Source organism: Microcebus murinus, chromosome 5 (genome assembly GCF_040939455.1).
Source record: "Microcebus murinus isolate Inina chromosome 5, M.murinus_Inina_mat1.0, whole genome shotgun sequence".
NCBI classification, from domain to species: domain Eukaryota; kingdom Metazoa; phylum Chordata; class Mammalia; order Primates; family Cheirogaleidae; genus Microcebus; species Microcebus murinus.
In genome coordinates this window covers 109,900,658-109,921,365 of record NC_134108.1, presented here as the reverse complement: position 1 = coordinate 109,921,365, position 20,708 = coordinate 109,900,658, and the positions used below count along the sequence as shown (strand labels likewise).

The window sequence follows — 20,708 nt, the reverse complement described above, 5'->3', positions numbered from 1 at the left end:
CTGGCTCCAGACGTACATAGCTCTATTAATGACACTGGACCTTCTGAAATGCTAGCCACGAGCTGGGCTCGGTTCTGCACACTTCACCTGGTCACCCGTGTGAGTCCCACAGCAACCCTATGAAGTGTAGGCACTATCATTACCCACCTCGTAAAGTTGGGGAAATGGAGGCACAGAGAGGTAAAGGAACTTGCCCAAGGCTACACTGCCCTAAGTGGGGGTAAAGTGGTCTCTGAGGCAGCAAAGGGCACAGCGGAACTCCTGCACCCCTTTCTCCTGCCCCCTCTTTCCCGGCCTGCCCTCAGCCTGCCTGAGGCTGGCTCTTCTCACCTCACTGCTCCCCCTCCCCGTCTCCCCCTCAGCTGTCCGACATCTTCTTCCACACAGACTTGTCCTGGCTGAGCCAGAAAGTGGTTTTCCTCCTTAGCGTGGAGGGAGAGAATCTACGGGTTTTCTGTTTACCTAACTCAGAACTGTGTCCTTACTGTTACGGTGGCTGTTCGTGCTCTGACCTAACCCCCCCACCCACCTGCCGTGTTCTCACTGCCCTCCCTGCCCGCAGGTACCAGCTGAAGCTCTTTGCCCGCATGTGCCTGGACCGGCAGTACCTGGCCATTGACGAGATCTCCCAGCAGCTGGGCGTGGACCTGATCTTCCTGTGCATGGCGGATGAGATGCTGCCCTTCGACCTGCGCGCCTCCTTCTGCCACCTGATGCTGCACGTTCACGTGGACCGCGACCCCCAGGAGCTGGTCACACCGGTCAAGTTCGCCCGCCTCTGGACTGAGATCCCCACAGCCATCACCATCAAGGAGTGAGAGGCTGGAGGGTGGCGGGCAGGGCTGGAGCAGGCGCTGGGGCAGGCGGGGGCAGGCAGGTGGCCTGGGCCCTCATGCCTCTCCGCCTCCACCCCAGCTACGATTCCAACCTCAACGCCTCCCGAGATGACAAGAAGAACAAGTTCGCCAGCACCATGGAGTTTGTGGAGGACTACCTGAACAATGTGGTCAGCGAGGCCGTGCCCTTTGCCAATGAGGAGAAGAACAAGCTCACCTTCGAGGTGGCTGGGGGATGCCAGGGGCTGCGGTCCGAGGGGCTCTGGCCTGACCCCCACAGGCCCAGGCTGCACCCGGGGGTGGATTGTGGTATCCATGACCCCACTGTCTTCTGTGCCCCCAGCAAGTACAGGCGACCGCATAGACGGCTAGGGCATAAACTGCTGGGGCTCTCCAAGGGAAAGGCCTCCATTCTGGCCCTGCCGGCCCCTCCCTGGCCACTCACCCCATCAGTCCAGGACCCCGCCCTTCCGGAGGCCCCACCCTCCCGGGAACCCCGCCCTCATGACGGTTCGGGTCCAGCCCCGCCCCTAGGAAGCCATGCCCATGCGCACTGGCCCCGCCCACCTCACAGCCACGCCCCTCTCGGCAGGTGGTCAGCCTGGCGCACAATCTCATCTACTTCGGCTTCTACAGCTTCAGCGAGCTGCTGCGGCTCACTCGCACGCTGCTGGGCATCATCGACTGCGTGCAGGGCCCCCCGGCCATGCTGCAGGCCTACGAGGACCCAGGCGGTGAGGCCTGTGCCCGGCCTGGGCCACCCCCTGCCCTGCCGGTCCTCAGCCGCCCCTCTGACCAGCCCCCTGTGCAACCTGCCTCCAGGCTCTGCCAGAGGGCAACCTGACCCCTGCAACCCTGGCTGGACCAGGCACTGTGGAGACGGGGGTCTGGCAGAGCTGCTTTCCAGCACGGCTGGGTCTCGAGGGGAGGTGGTGCGGGAGGAGGGGAGACAGCCCAGCCATCGTGGAGCCAGTCTGGGAGGAGACACAGCCCTGGCATCGGAGTGTGGGGGCAAGGGAAGCACAGCCTGTCCGAGGAGACAGACGCCCCCAGGCCACGTAAACTCATCTAAACAAGAGTGTGTAGAGCCTGGCCCTTGCTTTTCAGGGCTCCTCCCACGGCCCTCAGTCCCCCATGCTCTGTAGCAGCTCTCAGGGCTCCCACAGAGAAGTCTCACCCATCTGCCCACAGAACTCACCTTGTCCTGGCCCGCCTTCATTCCCAGATTTGGCTTGGAGCTTACCTCCCCCAGGAAGCCTTCCTGGGTTAGCCCTGTCCCTTCCTTGGCAAGGCTTTGTCCTGCAGCTGACACAGTGTGCGCGCGCTGCCTACCCCGTCAGACCAGGCCGCCCCGCTGCGCGCCCTCGGCAACCCGCTGCTGCTGCTCCCTGCTCTGCAGGCAAGAACGTGCGGCGGTCCATCCAGGGCGTGGGGCACATGATGTCCACCATGGTGCTGAGCCGCAAGCAGTCTGTCTTCGGTGCCCCCAGCCTGCCTGCTGGTGCTGGCGCCGCTGAGCCGCTGGATAGGAGCAAGTTTGAGGAGAACGAAGACATCGTGGTGATGGAGACCAAGCTGAAGATCCTGGAGATCCTGCAGGTGTGCAGGGCTGTGGGGGCTGGGAGAGCGTGGCGCGGGGCCGCAGGGCCAGCCCCTCAGATCTCGGTGTTTGGTGTGGAAGACTCCAGAGTGATCTGTCTCAAGCCCAGCAGTTCTCAAAGTGTGGTCCCTGGGCCAGCAGTGTCAGGACATCCGGATCTGGATCTGGATCTGGATCTCTGGATCATGTTAGAAATGCGCATTCTCGGCCCCACCCGGACCTGCTGAGCCAGGAAGGCTGCAGATGGGCAGGCTGCTGCAGGTGGGCAGGCTGCGGTGACAAGCCCTCCCGCAGTTCTGATGTGCACCAAAGTCTAGCTCAGGCCCCCATTTTGCAGATGAGGACAGTGAAAGGGGGGCACTTTCCCACGGTCACAGGGATGTCGAAGCGGAGCTGGAGATTTGAGAGCCTACTCTGTGCGGGGGTGCCTCCCCCTGTGCTGGTCTCGCCGAGACCCTCCCGCGTGTAGTCCTGGGGAGGGGAGGACTCCTCTGTTGCCTTGCTGTCAGCAGAGGGCGGGAAGGGTCATGCAGTGACCTCCGCAAGGGACCACTCTGGCGGGGAGTTAGGGGCGGGGGCTTCCATGTCTGCACCCGGGGGTGGCCAGGGGCTCTGTGCCTCCAGGGCAGAGGCCACTCAAGGGTGTCTGCAGACCCTGTGTCCTCACCCCCACCCCTCAATGGCTTCTCCTGCTTCCTCAGTGTCCCCTCCCTCCGAGAGCCCCAGGGACGGTTTGGCTGAGCAGAATAGGACGAGAGGTGGCCTGGACCCAGGACACCATTCCCTTCCCTGTCAGCATCCAGCCTGGGAGAGGGCCTGAGCCGCTGGGCCGGGGCTCACTGCCTCATGCCGGGAGGGGCTCCATCCCCCACGACTGTGGCAGGAGCTGGGGAGAGGGTCCTGGGGCCTCCATGGACATCTGTGCGGAGGACCCTCCCAAGTGCTAGAGCCCTTTGGGGTCCCCCTCGCCCTCCTGGAGCAGGCAGGACGCCTGCCCGCGGCTCTCACCGCACCCTCCCTCCTCTCCAGTTCATCCTCAGCGTGCGCCTGGATTACCGCATCTCCTACCTGCTGTCTGTCTTCAAGAAGGAGTTTGTGGAGGTGTTCCCCATGCAGGACAGCGGGGCCGATGGCACGGCCCCCGCCTTCGACTCCACCAGTGAGCCCTGCCCTGGACCCCCCGCCCCCCTTCAGGCTGCGGCTGCGTGACTGGCCGGGATACATGGCACTGGGCCCTGGGTGGTGGCAGTGGGGTGCAGCTGGCCCCCGCTCTGCCCTGTTCTCCAGTCTGCAGAGGCCTTTTCCTGCCATTGTCTCATTTAATTGCCACAGTGATGGGGAAGGGCAGGAACCCTTCTCTCCATTTCCTAAATGGGGAAACCGAGGCCCACAGAAGCGCAGGGACTTACCCAAGGTCACAGGCTGAGTCAGACTAGGACCTGGTCTCCTGACTGCCAGCTGGTCCCTCTGTCCATGCTGGTCCTGCCGCGTAGGGCAGCGGACTGCCATGGCTCTGGCCCTGCCTGTGCCGTCCCAGCAACCCTGCGCCTCCTCCTGGGGAGGGGCAGGCAGAGGGGCTGCTACCCAGCGGTGCTGGGGCGGGTCAGCTCTCCCCGTGCTCCCCGTCTCTCCCAGGGAGGGGCAGGCAGAGGGGCTGCTACCCAGCGGTGCTGGGGTGGGTCAGCTCTCCCCGTGCTCCCCGTCTCTCCCGGGGAGGGGCAGGCAGAGGGGCTGCTACCCAGCGGTGCTGGGGCGGGTCAGCTCTCCCCGTGCTCCCCGTCTCTCCCGGGGAGGGGCAGGCAGAGGGGCTGCTACCCAGCGGTGCTGGGGCGGGTCAGCTCTCCCCGTGCTCCCCGTCTCTCCCGGGGAGGGGCAGGCAGAGGGGCTGCTACCCAGCGGTGCTGGGGCGGGTCAGCTCTCCCCGTGCTCCCCGTCTCTCCCGGGGAGGGGCAGGCAGAGGGGCTGCTACCCAGCGGTGCTGGGGCGGGTCAGCTCTCCCCGTGCTCCCCGTCTCTCCCGGGGAGGGGCAGGCAGAGGGGCTGCTACCCAGCGGTGCTGGGGCGGGTCAGCTCTCCCCGTGCTCCCTGTCTCTCCCAGGCACGGACCCACCACCTGTCCCCATCTGCCCTCTTGTTCCCACAGCTGCCAATATGAACCTGGACCGCATTGGGGAGCAGGCGGAGGCCATGTTTGGAGTGGGGTGAGGCCAGGGTGGCGCTGGGGGCGGTGTGCGGGTTTCCTGGGCTGCGGGCTGCCCCCCACCCCCCGCCTGGCCAGGCCCAGTGCTCCAGGGCTACGTGGGTGCGGCCCTCTCGGCCATCGCCTGCCTCCACTCTGGGTGGTTGTGCCTCTAATTTTGCAGCAGGGCTTGAGTCAGGAGCTGCACGGTGTCCGGGCCGCACAGCGGGAGGCGGTGTGGGCGTGCTCTGCTGGCAGGCAGGGTGGCCGGGCTCGCCCGGAGCTCTGTCCTCATTTTGGTGCCATGCTCGTCCCAGGCGTCCAGCAGAGCCCACGGACCCCTGCTCAGAATAGCAATTTCAAATTCATAAAATGAAGCACATAAAATTACAAGGGGAACCAACGGCTTTGAGCTACAGTTATCAAAATATTGAGGAAAACAAATCTGAAGTGACAGTTATATATGTGTCTCTCTATTAGCACGTTGGATAACACGCCGTCCGGCGGGTGTAATTAGCACGTTAGGTGCTGCGAGCGCCCGTGACGGCTATTGCCGACACACCACAGCTGCACTGACGGCTCCCCCCTGAAGGAAGCGCTGCGTTTCTGTGCGGGGGTGGTGAGCATGAGGCTCTGACGGCCGTGGGCCTGCGGGCGGTCGCAAGAGTCCCTGCTTCCGCCGCCCACGCAAGGGGACCCCTGAGGGATCCCAGGAGACTCGGGGTCACTAGGGGGTGCTCAGGCAGTGGCCGTTTGCAAACTGGTGAGAAGGCGTCAGTACTTTTAACAAATTCAGAAGGCTGGCGCTGCGTGTGCTGACGGGGGCGGGGAGTGTGCGCGTGCCGGGGCCGCGCCCGGGCAGCGGGAGAGCCGGGCGTGCACACGTGCCTGTGCCCCCAGGAAAACGAGCAGCATGCTGGAGGTGGACGACGAGGGCGGCCGCATGTTCCTGCGCGTGCTCATCCACCTGACCATGCACGACTACGCGCCGCTGGTCTCGGGCGCCCTGCAGCTGCTCTTCAAGCACTTCAGCCAGCGCCAGGAGGCCATGCACACCTTCAAGCAGGTGACAGACTCCCTGGCACCGGCATCAAGCGTTAGGCCTGTGCTGGGCGCTGGGATGATTGATGGGCTCCCAGCTCAGGGGGGAACTTGGGGTGCACATTTGGCATTTTCAGCCTTGCTGAGCTCCTTAAAGGTGAGGACCCAGCCTTGGCCACCTCTGTCTCCTTCCAGCGTGGCTCCGTGCCTGCCATGTCTTATGATGTGGACAGCACTTTGCAGTTTACAAACACTATTACATGCATCTGTGTGTGGAGCTTTGATCGTGCCTAGCACGCAGGTGGCCTTCACCAAGGCGCTTGCTGCTGCGCTGTCGCGTAGTCTCCACAGCTCCCGGGAAATCACTATACAAATCGGCGCTGGCCTTTAGGAGTAAGCGCTTGCCGTGCACGGGCCCTGGGCACCGGACTTGCACCATCTCACGGGATTCCGCAGCGCTGGCCGTGTGGCTACGCCACCCTCCCATGTGAGGGGGAGAAGTCAGGCCCAGGGAGCCCCCCCACCCCCGTGCCCTCTGACCCAGGGTGAGGGTGGTGGCAGTCAGACGCGGGCCCAGGCCTTCAGAGCTCAGGTTCCTTTTCAGCCAGTGTTGGGTGAGGCTAGTGTGCTTTGCCCTGCCTGTTTGGGGTCTGAGTGAACAAGTGACAGGCCACAGAAGCATGCGACACTAGTCAGGAGTAACTGAAGACAGGTGATGTGGCAGCTGAGGGCAGGGAGTGCAGGCAGGCCTGTAGCCATCAGGGAAGGCTTCCTGGAGGTGGTGAGCTTATGGCAGGGTCATAAACACTGAGTGGGATTTGACTCGGTGGAGAGGGACAGGCGGCGGTGGGGTGACGCCGGGGCGGGTGGGAGTCCTGGACGAGGGAAGTTCTCCAGGCAGACGTAGGGCCCACCTCACCAGCCGGCCCACCCTCCACCGCAGGTGCAGCTGCTCATCTCAGCCCAGGACGTGGAGAACTACAAGGTGATCAAGTCGGAGCTGGACCGGCTGCGGACCATGGTGGAGAAGTCAGAGCTGTGGGTGGACAAGAAGGGCGGCGGCAAGGGCGAGGAGGTGGAGGCAGGCACCGCCAAGGACAAGAAGGAGGTGAGCGGCTGCAGGGAGCTGGGGCAGGACTCTGGCGAGGGCTGGGCCTGGCTGACCTCTGCCCACTCTGCTCCCAGCGGCCCACGGACGAGGAGGGCTTTCCGCACCCACCTGGGGAGAAGAGCAGTGAGAACTACCAGATCGTCAAGGGCGTGAGTGGCCGAGGGTCCCTGGGCTGGGAGGCTCCCGCTGGTCCGGCCTCGCCCCTCCTCCTCTGCCGGCCACCGGCCCTCAAAGTAGACATCCGCCAGCCTTCCCTGCACGCCAGAGACAGCCCTGCCCAGGTCCAGATGGGGTTATTTTAAAGCTGAAGGAATTTCTTGAAATTCCATTTCACAGTCATATTGTTCTATTTACTTTTATGGGTGGAATTGGGTTTTTAGTGCTTCCCTGGCTTGTGACAGTCTGATTCAGTGGCTGTGACCGCCTTCCTCTTCCTGTCCCGGGTGCAGGCGAGAACAGGCTGTGGGGCTGGGCAGAGGGCAGAGGGCAGGGGGCAGGGGGAAGGGGGCAGCCCAGTGCAGAGAGGAAGGGCTCTGGGCTCACCCGTCTCCCCAGATCCTGGAGCGGCTGAACAAGATGTGTGGGGTCGGGGAGCAGATGAGGAAGAAGCAGCAACGGCTGCTCAAGAACATGGACGCCCACAAGGTCATGCTGGACCTGCTGCAGATCCCCTATGACAAGGTGCCCTGACCTCTGACCTCTGACTCCAGGACCCTGTCCCCACCTGAGCCATATACTGGTCCCTAATGCTGACCACACCAGCCTCACTCTGACCTTTCACATTGACCTGTCCCAGAAACACCTTGACCCCTGACTCCGATCTTCATATCATCTTGGCCTGTGACCCTCTACCCCTCACTCAGATCCACTTTGACCTTGATGTGTCCCCACCTCTCCCTGATTCTTGACCCTGACCCCAGCTTCTTCCCCACCCTCTAGCCTATCTGGATAACCTCAGCTGCTTCTCCACTTTGAGCCTCAGCTTCCTTGCTGTGACCCACGTTGACCCTAATCTGCCCCGGCCTCTCCTTGATCCTTGATACCATCGCTGGGCTCTCCTGAGCCCCGACTGTGACCCTCACTGGCCCTGTCCCCAGGCCCAGCCTGCTACTGACTCCAGTCTTAGTCTCGTCTCTGCCCTGGCTGGTCTTCCTGACGCGCCCCCAGTCTCCCTGACCCTGACGCTTTGCCTCGCACTCTCTCCAGCCTCATCCCCACTTTGCAGCCTCCGCTCTGCCCCCCCCCACGTTTCTGTGCTACTCTGGGGGCCTGGATTTCGCCTTGCACTGGCCTCTGCGTGGTCCCATCCCAAGCCCAGCCCACTGCTGCGCCTGTGGAGCTCAGGCCGTGGGCCAGGCCTCACCTCCGCGGTGGGCCCAGCAGCCTCTCCCTGCTCTCTGTGGCCAGGGTGACGCCAAGATGGTGGAGATCCTGCGCTACACGCACCAGTTCCTGCAGAAGTTCTGCGCGGGGAACCCCGGAAACCAGGCCCTGCTGCATAAGCACCTGCACCTCTTCCTCACGCCGGGGGTGAGGGCGCAGGGCTGGGGGCACCTGGGGGGCAGGGCGGGGACTCGCTTTCTGATGGACGCCCCGCCCCCGCAGCTCCTGGAGGCAGAGACCATGCAGCACATCTTCCTGAACAACTACCAGCTGTGCTCCGAGATCAGCGAGCCCGTGCTGCAGCACTTCGTGCACCTGCTGGCCACCCACGGGCGCCACGTGCAGTACCTGGACTTCTTGCACACCGTCATCAAGGCCGAGGGCAAGTACGTCAAGAAGTGCCAGGACATGATCATGACTGAGGTGAGGGCAGGGCCCTGGGCTGCAGGGAGATTGGGTGGCAGGTCACTCGGCTGCTGTGCCGTGGAGGGGACAGAGGAAGAGCTGAGGCTGCAGGTCTAGTAGAACTTGGGCCGCGGGCCTAATGGAACTTAGCAGGGGCCCAGTGACATCCATCAGGCACCTCGCAGAACTCAGACAACAGGCCTGAGAAAAATGCAGGAAGCACCTGCCATGTGCCAGGGACTACATGTGCCTGGGCAGCCGGCTGAGGTCAGCTCCTGGGTGGGGCAGGGTCCACGTGTGGCACATGGTGGGGACTCGGAGAGCACCTATTAGCTGAAGGCACAAAGGTGCCCTTGAGCATCTCACTGTGGGCGGGGTGGGGGGGTGGCAGGGACACGCGAACGAGATGGGAAGTGCTGAAAGCACGGTGCAGTGTTAATTATTAATTGCCATTGTTACATCGCTGTGCGTAGTCTAACTTGGTAAGGGCACGGGCGGGAGGCGTGGGGGGACTAGAGAGGCTTTCCGGGGGAAGCTGCCTCTGAGATGAGCCCAAGTGGGGCTTCTTTCTAACAAGGAGAAGGGGGACTTTCTGGGTTGAGGCGTCAGTGGCTCTGAGGGCAGAGGGCCTGAGACACCAGCCGGGGAACCTTACAAGCTCAGGCAGGGGAGGGCTTTCCTGCGCGGGGGCGAGGGCCGGAGTCAGAGTCCGGTCTGTCCCTGGTGGGCGCAGGAGAGGGGTCTGAGCACGCCCCCCCGCCCGCAGCTGACCAATGCAGGTGACGACGTGGTCGTGTTCTACAATGACAAGGCCTCGCTGGCCCACCTGCTGGACATGATGAAGGCTGCGCGTGACGGCGTGGAGGACCACAGCCCCCTCATGTACCACATCTCTCTGGTGGACCTGCTGGCCGCCTGCGCCGAGGGCAAGAACGTCTACACTGAAATCAAGTGCACCTCCCTGCTGCCGCTGGAGGACGTGGTGTCTGTGGTGACGCACGAGGACTGCATCACCGAGGTGGCGCGGGCACTGGGGACACGCGGGAGGCGGGGAGGGGTTAGGGCCAGGCCAAGGCGGCGGGCCGGTCCCGCCATGGTGGGACAGGACAAGGGCGGCGGGAGACGCCGGGGCGTGGACGCAGTGCCGTGGGGCAGCCTGGCCTGTGGCCTGCTCATGCCCCGCCCGCCTGCTGCTCAGGTGAAAATGGCCTACGTGAACTTCGTGAACCACTGCTACGTGGACACGGAGGTGGAGATGAAGGAGATCTACACCAGCAACCACATCTGGACGCTCTTTGAGAACTTCACCCTGGACATGGCTCGGGTCTGTCCCTGGGGGGCTGCGGGGCAGGGGCATGGCGGGGGGTCTGGGCAGCCCCCCAGGAGGGGCGGGAGTGCAGGACCCCACGTGTGGACCCCGGGCACCTCCCTCTCCCGCCTCAGGTCTGCAGCAAGCGTGAAAAGCGCCTGGCCGACCCCACCCTGGAGAAGTACGTGCTGACCGTCGTGCTGGACACCGTCAGCGCCTTCTTCAGCTCCCCGTTCTCGGAGAACAGCACCTCCCTGCAGGTGAGCTGCTCTCGCCAGCGCCCCTGGCCGGCTCTGCTAGGGAAGGGGGAAGGAAGACTATATTCGTATTTGCTTGTGCATAAATTATCTACGCTGTGTAACAGATTATCCCCAAATTTAGCAATTTAAAATGGCAGCATTTATTATCTCACAGTTTCTGTGGGTCAGGATTCCAATGGGAACGGTACCCTCGAACAGGAATCCCTACGTTCTGTGGGTCCAGTGTGTCCCGGGGTGGCCGTGCTCACTGTCCAAAGACAGGGGCGTGGACATGGCTCTGGACAGCAGAGCCCGCACAGTGGTCGTGATTCCTCACATGGGCTAGTTGATCTTGGCACCCCGGAAACGAAACAGGCGACAGCCTTCTGAAGTCCGGCCTGGCCTGTAGAAGCAGGAAAGCTCTAGGCCAGCGCGCGGCTGGTTTGAGTCACTGTAAAAGTCGCGGCTCTTCAGTCAGCCCCGACGCCCAGACGCCAGCCGGTCTCAGCCCCAGGCCCCGGGAATGGAGGAGCCAGGTCCCCGCGAGGGAGACCCCGCCGCGCTGCTGGCGTCATGAAGCAGCACTGGGAGGATATATAAGAAACTGATAGAAGGAGCTACGAGTGTGTAGGGGCTGGGGGGATAATGCTTATGAGAGTGATAAAAAAAAAAGCTGTGTCCCGCCCCCAGCAAGGGTGGGTTTATTTTGATGCACATCTGTCTGGGTCCCGGGATGCCTTTGTGTCCGTAAATTGTGTCAGCTTTCCCCACCTCTGGCCAGCCCCTGGCAGCAGGATGCGGGGTGTGAGGGTGGTGGCAACAGGGTGGGGAGAAAGGCCTCAGAGTATGCCCTTTGATAACCTTTTGGTTTTTGAACCATATAAATGTGTCACCTTTTCACAACATAAATTTACTTAAAAAATTTTTTAAACGGTCAACAAAACGGCCCCAGGCTCGGACCTTGGGGAGTTACTCCCGGGGCTGCCGTGTATAGCTGGGCATGTTGTGCACTGCTGAAGGGAACGGGGTGCCTTTTCCCATCTGGCACAAAGGCACATGGCAGCTAGCGAAGGCCTTGTCCTTCCACCCACGCCTATTCTCGGTGAGCCCGGCCGCTGGCCTGGGCTGTGCGGGGTCGGCCCAAGCTGCAGCAGTGGGTGGCGTGCTCTTGCAGACACACCAGACGATCGTGGTGCAGCTGCTGCAGTCCACCACGCGGCTCCTCGACTGTCCCTGGCTGCAGCAGCAGCACAAGGGCTCGGTGGAGGCCTGTATCCGGACCCTCGCCATGGTGGGTGAGTGTGCCGGCACTTCCGCTCCACCCGCCCCTGCCTGCCGCCCGCCACAGGCGCACCTGCCCTCACGGTAAACGCCTGTTCCTAAGCTCGCCCGTCTGCCGCTCCCAGTCCCCAGCGAGTCGCGTGGGGTCCAGCTGGCATCTCTGCAGTTGAGAGAAGCTATTTTCTCCTCTGTCAGTTCCCCAGAGGAGAATGCTGGGTGACATTGCCCAGCTAGAGTTTTTGTTTGTTTGCTTTAGTTTTTTGTGTTTGCGAATGGTCTCAGGCAGGAGGGGGTCTGTGGGTTGTTAGGAGCATTTGGGGAGAGGGGAAGGAAGGGGGGAGAGAGGAGGGAGGGGTCCTAGTGGAGCCAGGGTGGAATCAAAGGGCAGAACTCTCTGCTTCTACCCAACAAGGGGAAGAGAGCACCTGGGTCCCTCTAGTGGGGGCAGGGTGGGGCCCTGCAGCCCAGACCCTTGGTCTAGTTCTCGCTGTCCCGAGTGTGGCAGCTGGCCACCCCCCCCACACACCAGCCCTCCAGCACCCCTTCTCCCCACCCAGCCAAGGGCCGGGCCATCTTGCTGCCCATGGACCTGGACGCCCACATCAGCGCGCTGCTCAGCAGTGGCGCCAGCTGTGCCGCCGCCGCCCAGCGGAACGCCTCCAGCTACAAGGCGGCCACGCGGGCCTTCCCCCGCGTCAGCCCTGCCGCCAACCAGTGGGACTACAAGAACATCATCGAGAAGCTGCAGGTGGGTGGGCGGCTGCCCGTCTTGGTCGGCTCAGCAGCTGCCCCCTTTCGAAGGGCAAATTCTCAGGAGTGTTGCTTCCGCGTGGCCCCCTTCCAGGAAGGGGCTGCTTGGCTTGCCCCTCCTCCGGGGCTGCTAAGGGCAGGCTCTGCAGCAGGGGCCTGACGGGCCTCATTCCGGAAGGACCCAGAGAACCGGGGCCTGCTAGTGGGTTGGAGCTCACCCCTGCAGCACCTTCCTGTCTGTGCAGCACGTTTCTGTCCACAGTCTCGGTGGCCCGTAGAGTGTGTGCTGGGTTATCCCCATGTGGCAGGAGACCGAGGCTCAGAGAGGGCAGGGGCTTCCCAGGGTCACACAGCTAGAGGAGGGGCCGGGAGAAAAGCCAGGTCTGCGGCTCCTAGCCAGGGGCTCTGCGTGGACAGATGTCACTCTTTGTTCAGGGTGTCTCTGGGTCCAGGGTCCCTTAGACAGGCACGGCAATCTATGGGGCTGTCCGGTGTTGGGGTGGCGGAATGGTGGGAAGCCCTGGTTGTCTCTCGGGCCTGGCAGTGACCCCGCCCTGCCCACCCCAGGACATCATCACCGCCCTGGAAGAGCGGCTGAAGCCCCTGGTGCAGGCCGAGCTGTCCGTGCTGGTGGACGTCCTGCACTGGCCCGAGCTGCTCTTCCTAGAGGGCAGCGAGGCCTTCCAGCGCTGCGAGAGTGGCGGCTTCCTGTCCAAGTGAGTGCGATGCCGTGGGGTCGTGGCGGCTCAGCGGTTTGGGTCAGAGAAGTGCTCATGGGGCCAGAGGGCCTGGGGTGCTCCCACCTGGGGCAGCGTGGGGTAGTGGCTGGAGGGAGGTAGCACGGGACTGCCCTGGGCCTCCCTCTCGCCCGGCCCAGGCTGATCCAGCACACCAAGGACCTCATGGAGTCGGAGGAGAAGCTGTGCATCAAGGTGCTGCGGACCCTGCAGCAGATGCTGCTCAAGAAGACCAAGTATGGGGAGCGGGTGAGTGCCGGGAGGCCAGGCAGGAGGGCCCAGGGGCTCAGGGCCGGGACTTTCAGGCCGGCCATCAAGCGGGGCCGGCTGTGTGCGCACTTTGGGGCCTCACTCCCCACTCCTCCAGGGCAACCAGCTGCGCAAGATGCTGCTACAGAACTACCTCCAGAACCGGAAGTCCAGCTCAAGAGGGGACCTTCCAGACCCCATGGGCACCGGTCAGTACTGCCTTCGCTGCCCTGCCTGCAGGTGCCCATTCACCTAGCCCGTGGCCCTCCCCGCCCTCCCCGTCCCACCAGTGCCCCTCAAGCGGTGTCCCCCCCAGGCCTGGACCAAGACTGGTCAGCAATCGCAGCCACGCAGTGCCGGCTGGACAAGGAGGGGGCCACCAAGCTGGTATGTGACCTCATCACCAGCACCAAGAACGAGAAGATCTTCCAGGAGAGCGTCGGCCTGGCCATCCGCCTGCTGGACGGCGGCAACACTGAGATCCAGGTGCGGGGCCCGGGCCGGACTCGCGCCCTGTGGGGTGGGCGCTTCCCACGTGGGGGCAGGGCAGGCGTGCCAAGTCGCCAAGGCCGTGGGGCCTGGCTGCAGGCCTGGGTGCGGGCGGCCAGCGCAGGTCTTAGCCACCCATGGGCAGCTCAGCTCCAACCCCCCATCTGCCCCGTGTCATGAGGCCCCTCCCCGGCCCCACACATCCCTACACCCCCGCCTGGCCGGAGCCTGCCTCCTGGCTATCCTGCCCCATTAAGTCCGTTCCTGCCTCTCAGTCTCTTCCACATCCTCCTTTGTCCCCAAGTCGGGCCTACCTACCTCCTCCGGAAGCCCCACTCTCATTGCTTTATCTTCATTCGTTCATTCATTTGATAAACCAACACTGAGGCGTCCTGTGTGCCTGGCAGTTCTAGGCACTGAGCACCAGCAGCGAACAAACAGTGCAGGTTGCCTTGGTCCTTGCGTCTCAGTGCGTAAGCACAGTCCACACGTAACGTGGAGAGCTGCTGGGACGACTCGGGCAGGGGCCTCGCGGGGCGCAGGGCAGGGTGGCTGTAAACGGAACGGTGGGGAGGCCCCTGCGATGGGATTGTTTGAATGGGGGGCGGAGGTGAGCACAGGGACACACACGGGCAGAGCAGGCAGCCGGCACCAAGGCCATAGCGTAGACGTGGCTGGTATGGCTGGTGGGGCAGGGTGGCAGGCCATCATGTGGTCTCGTGGCCACTGGGAGGGTGGCTTTCCTTCTGGGGGAATGGGGTCACTGCAGGGTTTTGAGCAGAGGAAGGATGTGACTTGGACTTGAAGGGATCCCTCTGGCTGCCGTGTGGGGAGCAGACATCGGCACCACGGGCAGCTGCGGGGGCTGGAGAGGGGCTCGTGCAGGCCTCTGGCATCCCAGCGACAGCAGTTTGGCTGACAGGCCCTTCCCCTTCCGCCTCTGCTGGTCCTGACCCCTCGCCCCGCACAGCCTCAGTCACAGGGCACAGGGCTTCTGTCTCCCCACCTACTGCAGTCTGCAGTGGACACGTCTGGGGACCCATCTGCCCCACCCTGGCCCCTGCAGCAGCGAGCGGGGCCCTCGTGGCCTCACCGTGCCAGGCCTAGTGCTGAGGCTGCTCCCGCCCACGTCCATCTCCAGAAATCCTTCTACAACCTCATGACGGGCGACAAGCAGTCAGAGCGCTTCTTCAAGGTGCTGCACGACCGCATGAAGCGGGCCCAGCAGGAGACCAAGTCCACGGTGGCAGTCAACATGAATGACCTCGGCAGCCAGCCGCGTGAGGACCGCGAGCCGGCAGACGCCACCGCCAAAGGTCAGGGGTGCAGGGCAGGGGCACAGGGTGCAGGGTGATGTGGGGTCACGGGCGGAGCTGTGCACAGCCTGGGGAGGGTGCAGGGCGAGGGCGAGGGGCCCAGCCTCACCGGGTCCTGCCCACAGGCCGCGTGGCCTCCTTCTCCATGCCCGGCTCCTCGTCCCGCTACTCGCTGGGTCCCAGCCTGCGCCGGGGGCTCGAGGCGCGTGAGCGCGTGCAGAGCAACGAGATGGGCACGTCTGTGCTCATCATGCAGCCCATCCTGCGCTTTCTGCAGCTGCTGTGCGAGAACCACAACCGGGACCTGCAGGTGGGCGCCTCGCCACGCTCTGCCCCTCCCCTGCCCCGGCTTGGCACCCCCCCTGCAGCACACCGGATGCGCCCCTGGGCCGGCCTCTCCCCGCCTGCTGCAGCCTGCCGTGCCTCCCTCTGTGCTCTGCAGAACTTCCTGCGCTGTCAGAACAACAAGACCAACTACAACCTGGTGTGCGAGACCCTGCAGTTCCTGGACATCATGTGCGGCAGCACCACGGGGGGCCTGGGGCTGCTGGGGCTCTACATCAACGAGGACAACGTGGGCCTCGTCATCCAGACCCTGGAGACCCTCACTGAGTACTGCCAGGGCCCTTGTCACGAGAACCAGGTGAGCTGTCACGGGTGTGTGAGTGGCAGTCGGGGTGGCAGTGTGGACGGGAGGCGGACGAAGCCGGCTGGGGCGGGGAGGGGCTGAGGCCTCTGGAGCCAGCGCAGTGCTGAGGGGCCTGGCCCCACGTGCCCCACTGCCTCCTGCCAGACCTGCATCGTGACGCACGAGTCCAACGGCATAGACATCATCACTGCCCTGATCCTCAATGACATCAGCCCCCTGTGCAAGTACCGCATGGACCTGGTGCTGCAGCTCAAGGTGTGGCCTGTGGTAGCCCATGGGAGTGTGCACGGGACGTGTGTGCACATGTGACTGTCCAGTGTGCAGATGTGTGGTGTGTGCTGATGCATGCAGGCTGCATGTGTGTTTACATATGCATGTTTATGCGTACAGAAGAGTGCACGTGTGAGCAAACGTGCTGGGACATACAGTTGCTCTAGAAGCAAATATGTTCCAGGTTTATCCTAGGACTTCCTGCTGTCTGGGTGGTGGAGTGTGTTTGCCACGGTGGGGAGGGATGAAAGTGGGGGTGAAGGCAGGCCCCAGGTGGGGTGGTTATAGGGACAGTTCCCAGCAAGCCTGGGGGGACGGGGGTGGGAAGGTCATGACACAGTTTGGGGAGGTCGTGCAGGGTGTGGGGGGGGCCCTCAGACCGTGGCCTGCCCCCCGCCCCCCCGCCCCCCCCCCACCAGGACAACGCGTCCAAGCTGCTCCTGGCGCTGATGGAGAGCCGGCACGACAGCGAGAACGCCGAGCGCATCCTCATCAGCCTGCGGCCCCAGGAGCTGGTGAGGCAGGCGGCGGGCAGGCCGGAAATGTCGGGTGTGTCATGGGGATCGGGGCCCAGCCGGCCCTACCCCCCAGGAAGAGGGCATTCGAGCAGGTGCTGCCCCGCAGGTGGATGTCATCAAGAAGGCCTACCTGCAGGAGGAGGAGCGTGAGAACTCGGAGGTGAGCCCACGTGAGGTGGGCCACAACATCTACATCTTGGCGCTGCAGGTACCAGTTCCACCTGGGGCCCCACCCCCGGCCATGCCCCCAGCCCCCACACCCGGTGACTCTGCCTTCTCCCTAGCTCTCCAGGCACAACAAGCAGCTGCAGCACCTGCTCAAGCCGGTGAAGCGCATCCAAGAGGAGGAGGCAGAGGGCATCTCTTCCATGGTGGGGGCTGAGTCGGGGCGGAGCGGGGGCTGGCTGGGTCCTGTCGGCGGCTGGGATTTGAGGGCGGGGTTAGACTGGGTTGGGGAGAAGGGCAGAGCTGAGGCCTGAGGGTCAGGCTGGCATCTGGGATGGTGGGGCGGAGCCAGGAACTCTGGAGGACTGCCATGGGACCTGGGTGTGGCCCTAGCCCCTGAGAGCCAGGCTAGGATTTGGGGGCAGGGCCCACAGGTGGCGGTGAGTGGGCCTGGCAGCCAGGGCTGAAACCCAGACTTAGAAGGGGAAGCAAGGCCCGGTGGGTCTGGGGCGGGTCTGGAAGCCTCGTGCAGGCCCAAGCCGCACTGGGCAGGACTGAGGAGGCCCCAGCTGTCCCGTGGGAGTCTCTGGCCATGGCTCTCCTGCGCCCTCCCTTTGGCACCAGACCCCTGGAGCCGGGTCCTGGTTGGCCTGGGCCTGGGGGACACTCGCTCGGGTGCAGCTCAGAGCTGGGCTCAGGCCTGGGAGGCGGGGCCTGGGGCATGACCTCGGCGCCCTCCCCTCCCCAGCTCAGCCTCAACAACAAGCAGCTGTCCCAGATGCTCAAGTCCTCGGCGCCGGCGCAGGAGGAGGAGGAGGACCCCCTGGCCTACTACGAGAACCACACGTCCCAGATCGAGGTGGGGCTGCGGGCAGCGGGTGGGTGAGTGGCTGCCTCGGCCAGGCGTGACCAGGAGCTGTGTGCCCAGATCGTGCGGCAGGACCGCAGCATGGAGCAGATCGTGTTCCCCGTGCCTGGCATCTGCCAGTTCCTCACGGAGGAGACCAAGCACCGGCTCTTCACCACCACGGAGCAGGACGAGCAGGGCAGCAAAGTGAGCGACTTCTTCGACCAGTCCTCCTTCCTGCACAACGAGATGGAGTGGCAGCGCAAGCTCCGCAGTGAGCACCCCGTGGGCGGGAGGGCAGGGCAGTCCTGAGCTGCTGCCCCAGGCCTGCCCACCCCCCCAACCAGGGGCTCTTCCCGTCAACCAGTCTTCCTCCTGCCGGGGCCTGCAGCTTGTGTGGGCAGCGGGGCGCCCGTGGGGCGGGCAGAGGGTGGTCGCAGCACCCCACTGCAGCTTGCTGGCCCCGTCCCCCCAGGCATGCCGCTCATCTACTGGTTCTCCCGCCGCATGACCCTGTGGGGCAGCATCTCCTTCAACCTGGCAGTGTTCATCAACATCATCATTGCCTTCTTCTACCCCTACGTGGAGGGTGCATCCACAGGTGAGGGGGGGCTGGCCGCCAGGTCCTGGGAGCCTGTGACGCCCCGCCTGGGTTGGGGCAAGCCCTGGGCCCGGCCGGCCTCTGAGGGGCAGGCGCAGAGTGCAGAGGAGCAGGGCCGCACTGCCTGTGGGCTGTCGCCCATCACGAGAGACACAGGTGTGCTCCAAGGGGACAGGCAGGGACTTTGAGTTCACGGGCGATGGTGCGTGCATACGTGTGTGCACACAGAAACCAGACACGGCAGCGTCATGTGGGTCAGCTCCCTCAGGTCCAGAGGTGCGGGTGTGATGGAGGAGCTAAAACTAGGCACCGGGCCTGGCGCGGTGGCTCACGCCTATGAGCACTCTGGGAGGCCGAGGTGGGAGGATCATTTGAGGTCTGGAGTTTGAGACCAGCCTCAGCAAGAGCGAGACTCCCGTCACTACTAAGAACAGAAAGAAATTAGCCGGACAACTAAAAATATATACAGAAAAAATGAGCCGGGCATGGTGGCGCATGTCTGTAGTCCCAGCTACTCGGGAGGCTGAGGCAGGAGGATCGCTTGAGCCCATGAGTTTGAGGTTGCTGTGAGCTAGGCTGACGCCACGGCACTCACTCTAGCCTGGGCAACAAAGCGAGACTCTGTCTCAAAAACAAAACAAACCAACCAAACCAAAACAACAAAACACCAGGCACCAGGAACTCAGAGGGAAGGCTTCCAGGAGGGTGGCTTCTCAGTGCCTCTTGGACCGTGCCAGGGCGGCGGTGGGCTGACGCAGCCCCGCTCACCTGCCCGGCCCCCAGGTGTGCTGGGCTCCCCGCTCATCTCCCTGCTGTTCTGGATCCTGATCTGCTTCTCCGTCGCGGCCCTGTTCACCAAGCGCTACAGCATCCGGCCCCTCATCGTGGCGCTCGTCCTGCGCTCCATCTACTACCTGGGCATCGGGCCCACACTCAACATCCTGGGTGCCCTCAATGTGAGTCCCGGGGGACCCGGCCCAGGCCAGCCCGGGCTCACCTGCAGTGACCCGGAGCTGGCCTACTGTCCCAGCAGCCGCTGCTCTGTCCCATCCCCTCCTCTCTCTTGGGACCCCAAGTTCGTCACAGATCAGCAGTGGGGCCCCTCTGCCTCCTCCCTCTCCCTTGACAACTGGGGTCGCCTGCGCAGAGACAGACAGGGCTCCTCTGGAGCTCGTGCTGGCTGTGCACCCCGGAGGCACCGTTCCCGCCCACAGGAAAGATTTGCATGTTGTGACAATTTCCTAACAGATGGAAATATAGTGCTTTCCTAATTTTCCCAGTCACTAAAGGCCAGGGGCACCTCTGCCCCCACAGTCCTTTACCTGTCCCTCACTTTCTTTCTGGAGCCGAGGACCTAAGGGGCCTCTCTGTTCTCAGCCCCAGGAGCCCAGATGCGTTTCTGGGTGCCGCCCCTTCAGCGGTGGGCCCCAGGCTGATTCAGTCCGCTGGAGCTCCAGCCTCCGAGCTGGGCGTCCGCTGCACTCGGTGGCAGGGTGGGGATTCAGGGTGGGTGGTGGGACACTGACGCCGTGCACGCTCGCCTCCAGCTGACCAACAAGATCGTGTTTGTGGTGAGCTTCGTGGGCAACCGTGGCACCTTCATCCGGGGCTACAAAGCCATGGTCATGGACATGGAATTCCTCTACCACGTGGGCTACATCCTGACCAGCGTCCTGGGCCTCTTCGCCCACGAGCTCTTCTACAGCATCCTGGTGAGGCCCGCTGGCCGGCCGGCTGGGGCATGGGCAGGTGGGGTGTCCCATGAGTGGCTCGTGGTCTCCCAGCACCAGTCCGTCCAGTCCTTCCGCTGCTCGGCTAGGAGTGGGTGTTCAGTCCTCCTCGCCTGCCCCTGGCCTGGCCCCATCTCTCCTGGAGAGTGGCGGTTCAAGCCCGTACTTTGGAGCTGCACCAGGGGTTTGCGTCCAGGTTGGCCACTATTAGCCGCGTAACTGTGGACAAGTTTTTTAATTGCCCTGTGCCTCAGTTTCCCCATTTGTAAAATGGGATAAGAACAGCCCCTACCTTCTGGAACGACTGAGGATGAAATGAGCCAATGCATGGAAGCACGTCCAGTGTTTCCTGGCGTGTGGCGGGTGCACTGTGAGAGCTGGCGGCGCCGCCTCGGTGGCTGGCGCTCGCTCGCCATTTCCCGCCTCCCCCGTCCCTGGGCACTCCCTCTGTGACCTTGGAGCTCCAGGCTCCACCCGCCCGGCCCACCCACCTGGTTACTCCGCCTCAGCCGGGGCGCTGGATGGGCTGGCCAGCACCTCACGGCTGCCTCCCTGTCCCGCAGCTCTTTGACCTCATCTACCGAGAGGAGACGCTGTTCAACGTCATCAAGAGCGTGACCCGCAACGGCCGCTCCATCCTCCTGACCGCCCTGCTGGCCCTCATCCTGGTCTACCTCTTCTCCATCGTCGGCTTCCTCTTCCTCAAGGACGACTTCATCCTCGAGGTCGACCGGCTCCCCGACAACCGCTCCAGAGGTCTTGGGGGCTTCCTCTCCCGGCGGGGTGTGGGACGGGGTCAGGCCTCACAGGTGACTGGCGTCAGGACCACGGCCTACACACAGGGCTGTTCCCAGGCTCCCTGCCTCTCCTCTAGTCGGGGCAGGTGTGGCCCACCCCAGGCAGCCTCCCTCTTTCCTGGGGCAGACCGAGGGCGTGGGAGCGCCTTGGCTCTCAGGCCAGAGCCCTTTGCTTGGAAGCTGGCCCCTCGCGGGCAGACGCTGCCA

At 63.8% G+C, this 20,708-nt stretch overlaps 1 protein-coding gene across 2 annotated transcripts in view; it reads left to right on the top strand.

The window, feature by feature from the left end:
• Positions 1–20,708, top strand: part of ITPR3 (inositol 1,4,5-trisphosphate receptor type 3) — a 65,257-nt gene that overhangs the window by 39,126 nt on the left and 5,423 nt on the right. The window contains exons 19-52 of one of the 2 annotated variants that reach the window (XM_012746844.3): positions 563–814; positions 916–1,060; positions 1,429–1,570; positions 2,236–2,435; positions 3,466–3,595; positions 4,579–4,636; positions 5,515–5,680; positions 6,599–6,763; positions 6,841–6,915; positions 7,322–7,447; positions 8,174–8,296; positions 8,372–8,572; positions 9,321–9,572; positions 9,753–9,878; positions 9,998–10,123; positions 11,277–11,397; positions 11,941–12,131; positions 12,701–12,849; positions 13,011–13,119; positions 13,238–13,328; positions 13,436–13,605; positions 14,750–14,924; positions 15,050–15,234; positions 15,367–15,567; positions 15,718–15,828; positions 16,263–16,358; positions 16,468–16,569; positions 16,646–16,732; positions 17,275–17,385; positions 17,455–17,647; positions 17,849–17,974; positions 18,758–18,930; positions 19,522–19,686; positions 20,268–20,460. In XM_012746844.3, the coding sequence (XP_012602298.2) occupies positions 563–814; positions 916–1,060; positions 1,429–1,570; positions 2,236–2,435; positions 3,466–3,595; positions 4,579–4,636; positions 5,515–5,680; positions 6,599–6,763; positions 6,841–6,915; positions 7,322–7,447; positions 8,174–8,296; positions 8,372–8,572; positions 9,321–9,572; positions 9,753–9,878; positions 9,998–10,123; positions 11,277–11,397; positions 11,941–12,131; positions 12,701–12,849; positions 13,011–13,119; positions 13,238–13,328; positions 13,436–13,605; positions 14,750–14,924; positions 15,050–15,234; positions 15,367–15,567; positions 15,718–15,828; positions 16,263–16,358; positions 16,468–16,569; positions 16,646–16,732; positions 17,275–17,385; positions 17,455–17,647; positions 17,849–17,974; positions 18,758–18,930; positions 19,522–19,686; positions 20,268–20,460 (5,036 nt within the window). Of the gene's footprint in view, positions 1–562; positions 815–915; positions 1,061–1,428; positions 1,571–2,235; positions 2,436–3,465; positions 3,596–4,578; positions 4,637–5,514; positions 5,681–6,598; positions 6,764–6,840; positions 6,916–7,321; positions 7,448–8,173; positions 8,297–8,371; positions 8,573–9,320; positions 9,573–9,752; positions 9,879–9,997; positions 10,124–11,276; positions 11,398–11,940; positions 12,132–12,700; positions 12,850–13,010; positions 13,120–13,237; positions 13,329–13,435; positions 13,606–14,749; positions 14,925–15,049; positions 15,235–15,366; positions 15,568–15,717; positions 15,829–16,262; positions 16,359–16,467; positions 16,570–16,645; positions 16,733–17,274; positions 17,386–17,454; positions 17,648–17,848; positions 17,975–18,757; positions 18,931–19,521; positions 19,687–20,267; positions 20,461–20,708 lie in introns of those variants that run through there. The other variant, XR_012919340.1, reaches the window with a different exon arrangement.